The 10,235-nt window shown below is 39.1% G+C and overlaps 1 protein-coding gene across 1 annotated transcript in view; it reads right to left on the bottom strand.

The window, feature by feature from the left end:
• The window catches only part of LOC109488163 (forkhead box protein N3-like), a 31,382-nt gene that overhangs the window by 6,109 nt on the left and 15,038 nt on the right, over positions 1-10,235 (bottom strand). Inside the window, 3 exon segments of the mRNA XM_019792320.1 lie at positions 1,566-1,625; positions 5,392-5,441; positions 7,707-7,849. Of these exon segments, the coding sequence (XP_019647879.1) occupies positions 1,566-1,625; positions 5,392-5,441; positions 7,707-7,849 (253 nt within the window).

Genomic DNA, 10,235 nt, shown 5'->3' with positions numbered 1-10,235 from the left:
TAGTCAGTCACTCGCTCCCCAAACCACCAGGAAATCAGCTTTCCAAACATGTTATCTAATGCCTCTTGTCACACAGCCACACACCCTCCAGCACACCAACAACAAGTCTGCCAAAACCTGCATTTATGCTATCAGGTTGCCATCTCACCCCTCTCTCCCTGCACTAGTTATGGTTATTTGCAGGCAATGCCAAGAATCCATTAGTTGCAGGTCATGCCTGTTAGTTTTGCTGCTACAGCTATTTACATACAGAGCAGCACATTATGGCCACCGTCATGTAGTCACCAGTCTTTACACTCAATCATGGACAGTCATGGTTTTTCCTTATAGACAACCCCACTGTACAAGTCTAAGTAATGTTCAGGAAATACACTTCTATACATGACAATGTACAAATGCATTACAATTAAGTATGTAAAGAAACCTTACATCAACACATAAGAAGTATTGTGAGCATAGGACGAATATCAACATTTTCTCTATTATCACTGTGATATGCTGTATAAAAAAAATAAATAATAACAAGCCACTTTAAAACATAGGAAGTAAATAATCACTGTAAATGGCATTGCAATTATGAGTAGATCTCAACAAGTATAAGTAAGTAATGACCAGCCAAGTTTACTAGTTAGAACAGACATGTTAAAGTTCAGAATTTAGAACCAGATATGTCTGTTCTGTAAATACTGCTGCTTCCTGGTTCTGTGCTGTTTCAGTGTTTCATTACCAGTGCCATGTCAGAAACTCCCTCATGGGTCAACAACTACCTGCAGTCTGGAAGTTATCTGTGTAATTGTGTGCCCCTGCATCTCAGGTTCACTGATCTGCACATGCAATTTTTTTTCCACAAGAAATCATGCAATTGAAAATCTGCAAATTAGCTGATTCCCGGGAGAAAGGAGAGATAGACTTATATGATTTTATTTGTATAAAAGTATCATAACGCATGTGCATGCATAGAAGTTCAAATGTCAAATGTGGACAGATTTTGGACATGTCCATCCTCCAATTCAAAGAAGTTTCTCTTTCTTCTAATGACTAGCTTTCACGAAATGTATGACTAATGTTGCCAAGTAGATGTACTTGAAAATATCTTTTTTTATTGATAAAAATGCTAATTCATGCAATGACCATTTTCAAAATATACTTTAAGCCAAGGGTCCCTATGTTGAGAAAAAAATCGGAAGATAGTTGTAACTAAAAATAGCTCTCTCACTGAAGTTCCCACTGACGCACACAGAAATTGAATCTGTCCTCTCCACATCCCCTTTCAAACAAAGCTAATCCAGAAGCACATACCTACACTACATTAGTGCCATAAAAACCACCTTTCTAAGAAATCTCACACAGATCGAGCCTCCTCGGGGCAAACTGAATCTGACTCTACTTGTGTGATGACGCAAGTCCTGCGTCAGAGAAAATGTCTCCGGACAGATATTGAGTAGCGCTGAAAATTAGGTTACCTGAGGAGGCCGTACCAGCTTGAGATATTAACGATACAGGCTTTGTGTTGATCACATATTACGTTTGTATGTATGAATGTCTGACAGAACAGGTGGTAATACCTGGGTCAATGTTCTCTGGTGTAGACAGCCTCTGGAATGGGTAGGCTTGGGGATGATACCCTGAAACAAAAACACAACACTTGTTATGTTAACCATGCCAACAGGATTTAGTTTGTCCTACCCACAACACATACACAAAAATTATTCTTCAAAACATTCAAAATTTTAAACAAGTAATACAGCAAAGGTTTTATTATTTTCTGACACAAATGTCAAGGATATGCTGTATGCGGTGTACAATAGCACATAACCCCACACAGATATCTAGGTTCATCCAATTTTAAAATTTGGAGCACAACTGCAATTTTGGGTGCACAAAAGTGCAAAATATGCACCAATAATGTTGCGCCCTGGCACGTATTCCAAACCTGTTTTCAACAGGAGAACCTGAACCAGTAATGCCTCACGGATCAGTATACATGCTGGCATTCCATCTAGCTCAGTGACCCAACCGTTAACCTTTCTATTGATTGTTCTATCAGTGTGGCCAAGGATATAATAGTCCCAACATCAGTCTCTAGATTCAATAGACCTACATTTCACAACACTGTAGGCATCAGATATCTTTTATCGTGAGAGGGGCTGTGTGTGGTAATGTTACTCAATAATTAGGGGACAAATCATTGGATCATTGGTCCCCAATGTTGGGCAGTTCATATAGCACTTCGTTTTGTATGCCCCACTAATTCAATTTCATTCTTATTACCTTAACAACAAAAAGACCATTGTTGGGAAAATTAAGGCTGGCTTTAGTTCACATACCTTTTCACACTGTTTTCTAGCTACGTTACTCTATTTGAACTTGAAAATGGAAATAAACAATGTTTTAAAATACAGTAAATCACCTAATGTTTGCAGTAGCAAAAGTGAGAAAAATGGACGTTTGCTGAACTCTACTTTTGCGTTGGCAGTAGGTACAGCAAAAAGAAGTTTGCCGAATTATTTGTCCATGGTAATGATAAGTTTGTCATACAGAAGTGACCACAAAAACTGCAAATATAAAAGTAATACAAAAAAATGTGATTTACAGTAGAAACAAATGACCCAAATATCAATTCTTTATCAATTTTTTTAGGTGCACATAAAACTTGGTAATGTCTATAACAAAAAATTAATTAAAAAAACACAATACAAACTTCCATGTAAACCTTACATCCTAGTTTGGGTAAGCTTACAAGTGTTGTCACCTGTAATCCCCTATCTAAACAACCCCAGCTGTTACATGGTTATTCTGGCAACAGGAAAATGATATCCAGACACACTATGAAGAAGATAATCAACCCATTACTGCTCCATAATGCTTCCCCTCAGAAAAAATCAATATGAAATCCCAGGGCACCATCTGTGTGCTGCACTTTGGCAGAAGGAACTTTGTGACTGCACTCTGAATTACCTCACTGCCTGATCTTAGCTTGACCCCGGACTTTTATCTAATGCAGACTTCCCGAGTCCTGTTACTCAATTAGTGAATGATATCGGCAAGAGTATTTTCAATCATGGCTACATTTTCCAAGACAACAAATTCTACCCCACCCAAATGAAAACCTAGCCAGAAGAAAACAAATTCAGTTAGCTAACAATCTAGTAAGGAATCTTATGCTTTGGAAAATCTGTCAACGTTTGGTGTGCACATTTTCTGCTGCGTAGCTGCATTTGAGAAGGTGGCCTTAGGCAAAGAAAAACACTTGGCGAGTCCAAATAGCGCTGAATACAGGATCTTGTCGGGCCATTCACACCCGAAGTGGACACAATGTGGCCAGAACAAACAGACAGAAAATCAAAACTACTGACCGTCGTATGTCAATAGCTACACCCCACCAAACAGTCCTGTAACCAATCAAACAACACCGATATCCCGTATCACCCCATCTTTGTTCTGCCGGACAGTTTACAATCGCCATGGTAACAGTGTACATATCGCCATGGTGACCGACTCGGTGGCCATGGAGACGGAGACACACTTCCCTGTCAGGTGCCCCTGCAAAGGGACCTCATGCATGGAGCCTCACATGTCTTTGAACTCCTGTCAAGCATGGCAGCTCAATGATCACATTATAACTTGAGACAAATACATTTCCACGCCACATTTACTTATCTCTCATACATAGCATATCAAAAGATTTTACAGCCATGAATTTCTATAAAGTCAACGCATTCTTCACATTAGTTAAATGCTGCTTCAACCATCGCACAATTGACTGACGTCACATTTTGTGCTAAACTTTCTACCTTTGTACAGAGATTTAGCGGTATTAATCACTGAACATAAAAAGCACCTGCACCATATGGTTGTAGTGTGCACAACCTAGATAATGGAACCCTTCAGACTACTTTTCAAGATTGAATCTATTCCACATGCCCAGCACCATAGAGACCAACACAAACAACGGGTCTCTCTGCCAACTGGTAAATATTGGTCCCCTTGGCTTGATAAAGATCCTTTTTAACTTGTGAATAATTACACCATTGCTGGGTACTTTCAAACCTCAAGAGGTTTGGGAACTTGGGGAAGTACAAAATATTTTGGCAAAGGATCAACTATTTACACATTTCAGACCTAGAAACCATAAAACATCCTGTCCCGAGAGCAATTCCCTATCCTCAGTCATGACCTATGTACTTAGGAAACAGAATAACTGAGGTTGCAGAATGCCAAGTAGCAAATTTGACCAGACCAGTGGAAAGTTTACAATTTGAGTGATAAGAAAAGAATCCATCAAAAATTCTCATGGTTCTACAGTTGACTCAGGAGAGCAGTGAGCATAACTTTTATGCAAAACGGACCTGACATTTGACTTTCTACCCACCAAAGTCATGTGTTAAAGGGTGAGTTGTTGTACAAGATGTCTGAGAAGCTCCAATACACTTGACCTTCATATAAGACCGTATCAAAGTTGACAAAACAAGCCAACACAGGCCAAGACTTTTTTTAATGGTTGATTGGCTTGCCTGACATGGTATTGTGTTCATTGGATTCCTTACCTGTAGAACTTGCCATGCCAGTCATTTTCTTAGTGTCAAAGGCAAGACATTCACAATGCCTAACATCTCTAGGTTATCAATCATATATTGTCTACCTTGTCTTTCACAAACCAGGCTTTTACAATGCAGAATTTCTTGCATTGCTACCTTTCTTTCCTTTGTGTTGGTTTCAATTTCAGACTACCTATTCTGAGCTTCTATGAAACATTTTGACAAGAAAGAGGTTTAATGATCAATTTTAAAACAAAAATTAATGTATCATGTAGCATGTCGTGACACAAGTTTTGCTTTCATCATGCTCTTTCTTCGTGACGCTTTCACTTTGGTGACAGGATGTTGACATGTTTACATAAACATCTTCTGGAATAGACTGGTGCTGACCCTTAACTTTGCCACGTTTTCCTACTTGTTTCTATTTTCACAGTGCCTGATCAACGATGCTGGTTGTCTCTTCCACAAGGTCAAGGAGAGTTTCAATTTTCTTATTTTCAACAACTGCACTGGACGAAATAAGAAATTGATCACAATTCATGCTACATATTATTTACATTTGGTATCCTCTATTATCATCACCCTCTTTCCAGTAAAGGCTGCGACTGACGTATTTGACAGATCGCTAAAAAAATCTTAAACTTAATCAAGCCCAAAGAACGTTTTAATGTTTTGTCCTGTTCTAAATTATACTTTTTTTTGCATCATGTATCATATTCCAATGATACAGTCAAATGTTGTGTAAATCCATTTTGGTCACTCAACGATCGCTCAGCGATCACAATCTAGTGGGAAGGGGCCTAAACAACAACATGACTTGTAACTGTAAGAAGGACATATTATGCATACATACCTGCAGCTCCATTGTTGCTGATGTACAGCCCTGTTGGGTATGGCCCCGTCCTGCAAGACCACACAAGACAACATGTCAGCAAAAACGCCTTAACTGCCATGCCCCGAGGGCAAGTCTTCATAGCACGCTGAAGTAGTCATTTGGCTACCGATTCTCTATTGTTTATGATGTAAGGCAGCAGGGAGAAGGTTAAACGACAAATGAGTTTGAACGTTCAAAACATTTCTTACCATCCAGTACCAGTCTGCAAGGTCCAAGTTAAAGTTACGGAACACTGTTTGCTATGGCACACCCAACCATCAAAAAGATGACTTATCAAGAAAGGCTTAGGTACATCTATTGTAAAAGACATGTTTGTTTACTGTATATTATTGCATTATGTAACAATACAAACTGCACCTGTTAACTTCTACAAAACAGGTTCTTTTGACTTCTATAAATGTTCTTTAATACATTGATTGATAAATATTGGGTTCAATTGACCCCAGGATGGGACATGCACTGTTCAACATAATGTATAATCAATTTAGTTCCTTGATTACAAAAGTAGGATTTTTTCGGAAACCTAATCTGTGAGTAGACACAGATATTTAAAAAAAATGGGGTCAGAGGAAATGCCCTGTGTTTACCTGTTGTGACCAATTTTAGTTTGATTGATGGTGCTTGTACTGTAAAAGTGACATGCTCAACTAGGTAACTGCATGTTTCAGAAAGACAACTTTTAAATCTATTTTTCTGTGGCTAGGTGGCTACCTGTGTTTTCCCAAACTTGTTACTAGGAGGAATTTATTCAAAACTTTCGTGATATTTCTGCATCCTCAAAGCGTGATGCACTCTCCACGGAGTTCTGTACATGTTAATGAGTTTCTTGCTGGTTTGTAGTGAGGTATTTTTGTGGTACATTTTTGTGGATGGATACGGCAACTGACACGACAAGACAAGGCCCATCTCTAGCCTGCAGGCATGTTTATACAGACAGAAACAGTTGACATGCATGTCTTCAGATCAAACATTCACAGGTGTTCACAAAAGAATCTCACATAAAATCAGTCAATGATAAAAATATGCAGTTCCCAAAATAGAAATGTCACACTCATTATGTACGAGGCATTATCTCTGAACAGCATCAGAAGACATACACCGCTATAGAAAAAGACTTTGGAATATTTTTATGGTCTTTAACCACAGTAAATAAACATGAAGAGGCATGCGATTATTTTTCAGAGGTCATGGCATGTGGGTCACCTAACGTCACATTTGTCTTCACCATTTCTGATTCTCACTGATAACAAATTTACTGATAAATATCAAGTAACTAACATACAAAGGGCTCTTGTATAGGAGTGGAGACAAAAGCTTTGGAAGGCAGCCCATCTCTGAGTAGCTAATGAATAATGCCATACCCTCTTGAAATACTTGAGTGGTGGGAAACCCATTTGGCTTGCCACCTTTGACCTCCGTGCTGAACAACATGAAAGGCGATGCCAGCCATCCCACCCAGAGGGCAAGGCACCATAATAATTTCAAACCTCCTTGTCAAGAAGTTACCCAGAAGTAATCTTTGGCCATAGATACTGTTTATAAGACATCATGTTAATCAAATTCCTATTCTTTTATATCAAAATCTTTCCAAGTTTTCAGGGTTTAGGTAGTAAGAAATATTTATACTCACTTGTCACCAGGACATTGACTTTGTGCTACCAACTCGAAATCTTGATGTTCCATTTATAGTGCACTCTCAACAAGTATTGGCCTTCTCCACAACGGTCAACAGGAGACCATTTACTATTTGGAAATGCCATACTGCATTTACGGCAGAGCATTTAGCCACTCACAAAAGGCATGTGTCCCAAATTAGCTGTTCTTCCCCATCCCTCCCATCCATCCTGGTCCCCATAAACAGCACTAGTGACTGCCCCGAATGGCAGCTTACATGGTGCTAGGAAATCAATGCAGAATACCAGGCCAACATTTTCACAATCAATAGGCTGTCGGCCACAGGAAAGCGTGCATGCATTCCATAAAATGACATGATTGCGGTGAAAACTATCCACATACATGTACTAGTAAGCTTGGTTCGACAAGCTATTAATATATTAAATGGGAGTCATTATATAATAATCCATATCTTCGAGTGAGATAATTCAGTTGGCGTCTATACAAGGAACTTAGCCAAAATTGTGATCAATATTTTAAGAAACAATCACGAACCATATGTGTGCTCCAAGAAATACCAAATCAGAAAAGATAGTAGATCTTGATTAATTAAAGACTTTTACCATGTAAGAGTTGATGTAGGAATGTGGTTGACTTACCCAGAGTGTGGCAGCTGTTGTGGGGAGGGGGGCGGAGTGGTGAAGATGTGGTGGTAGGGGTGGATGGGAGTTTTCTTCAGTGCCTGCAGCAGGTTGGGTCTGTAGGCTGGATCTATCATCCATAACGAACCCTTCCCGATACTCTGCAAAGGGCAACAGAAAGCCTGGGTTATCAAATGCATAAAATTATGATTTCTGAAAAGGTAGAATACAGTCTTTTAGCAGCTTTTGCTATGACTTCATTCATTCATTCATTCACTCACTCTCTCTCTCTCACTCACTTGCTCCCAAACTCTGTATAGCTGTTACTTTCCATTCCTTCTATCTTAACTTGCACCAATTAGGGACATTCTTGTCCAATTGTGTCGCCAACAAAAAGATGTTTATCTACAACCCAACCTAACCTATACCCGGGGGTACTCAAATTATTTACCACAAACTATTCACAATTCTGTTTCTGAAGCTACTATAAATGAAAGACATCATTCTTAGTTCCTCGACAACTTTTATTCACAGTTGAGAAATCAGTGCTCCCGAGAAGTTGAGTTGGGAAGATGACTAGATTAAAGTTAATCCTTGCTGCAGGCTAGCAGATAATCCTTCTGGCTCCATGTAAACAAAGCTGATGTGGTTTGTTTCTTGCCTTATCTACTGTGACATGTACAATAAGCCGATCTTCCCTTTTCAAATATGGCTGCAACAGTTTATTTCCTTGGTCCTCAGACATTTTAAGGTTAAAATATAGCAAGTGGACATTATAAAATCAATGAGGGAAGGCAAATTTGAATTTGACTGTATTTACACCTGAAACTAACTGCACCAAGTCATAAACCTGGTTCTCATCCTTTGTTTTCATTGTTTTTTTCAGTTAAGGATAATTTTTAAAATCCAAGAACCAACAAATTAAATTGGACATGCCCATGCAATAATGGCCCTGCAAGTATTTAGACTGTGTTTTGAGATAAAAACACAAAAAAATACAATTTAACAGAAAAGTACACAACGGATGAGGTAATTACGTTAGATGGATTAATGTAATTGAACGTTGGACAGGGAAAGAACAATACTACTGTCATCTAGATTCTTTTATTCAGCCAGGGTACATCTCTCACATGGGTACACCCCGCACTGACTGTGAAACTATCCAACACAAGTTCTGTACTTCTTGATATGAAGTCGTGATGAATAATTGATACATCAAAAGCGGCTAATCTCATTATGCTGTATTAGCCTGGGCGGTACAGGATGTGGTACAATCTGAGTTCCCCAACAGTCTACAGCACTTATCCCCGTCTTCCTGGCATTTAGGGCTGCTAATTTGGGTGCAATCCGACCATTTCTGGGGTGTTACTGTTAGGCAGATGTCAACATGTCAACATTTCAGCTGTGCACAAAACATGGTAGGGCAAAGTCAGCACACCAATATAACATTTCTTTACCATACACTCTTGAAGTAATCTCCCAGATAAGGTGCAACACATGTAACTATCACACTAAACTTCATTACTGTTTGACTATATTCCGTGTTTGGAAAATTTTATTCCAGTTATTGTGCGAAACATTACACAGTTTGCTACAAAAACACACCCAACATATCTACTTGTAAATCATCACCCCTTCCCAAGTCACCTTGCTGCCAAGATATCGACTCCCCATGCTTTTAAGGATGTCCTTGCCAGGTCTGGGCTATTGTTTTTGCTAGCTAAAAGGTCAATGCTTTGATCAACAACCAAACTACAACAGGAATGTCTATTTTCACTGTAAAAAGCTTCAAATGTCCAGTATTCCCCAGTTAAAATGATAAAACCACCAGCATCTAAAAATCAAAATCGAACATGGAGCAAACAAAATGAACCCTGTGCTCTCAGGGCTGGACAAGTTTTCAAAAATCCTCTTGCCCTATTGGGCAAGTACATGGTCATTTCTACTTGCCCGAACCAACTTTTCACTTGCCCAAAGTATACATAACATTTTTATGCATTTTTACTACCAGCATCTTGTTTTAGAATATAATGCTGCATACTTTACTTATCAAAATAATGTGGTTTGAGACTTGCGATGGATTTTCGGACAAAAGGACATTAATATAATATCAATTTGGCAAAATGATGAGTAATTTTGCTCCAAACACCATAGCGGCTATCCTTTGCATCCAAAAAATTTACTTGCCCAATCGGGCAAGTACAGAGGGATATTTACTTGCCCGAACAGTGCTTTTACTTGCCCTGGGCAAGTGGGCAATGGGACTTGTCCAACCCTGGCTCTACCTTGTGACCTTTAAAAAGAGAACAAGCACGACACTTGTTTCGGTGGGGTCAGAACCTCCGTCAACAATGGTCGACAAGTATCCATTCCAAAACCTCAGAGCTATCATTTTACCTTAGGGGTCTCACACGAGGACACTGTTACAGAATATTTTGGCTTTTATCTAAACCTTATTTAGACAGTGATTTTTAAAATCCTTTTCCCATGGATCTTTCTGGAGATACCTTTCGTGGGTAATCTAACCGAGTATACCCAGTTACAGGT

Source organism: Branchiostoma belcheri, unplaced genomic scaffold (genome assembly GCF_001625305.1).
Source record: "Branchiostoma belcheri isolate BF01 breed outbred unplaced genomic scaffold, Haploidv18h27 scaffold92, whole genome shotgun sequence".
Lineage (NCBI taxonomy): Eukaryota > Metazoa > Chordata > Leptocardii > Amphioxiformes > Branchiostomatidae > Branchiostoma > Branchiostoma belcheri.
This window is presented reverse-complemented; position numbering and strand designations above follow the sequence as displayed.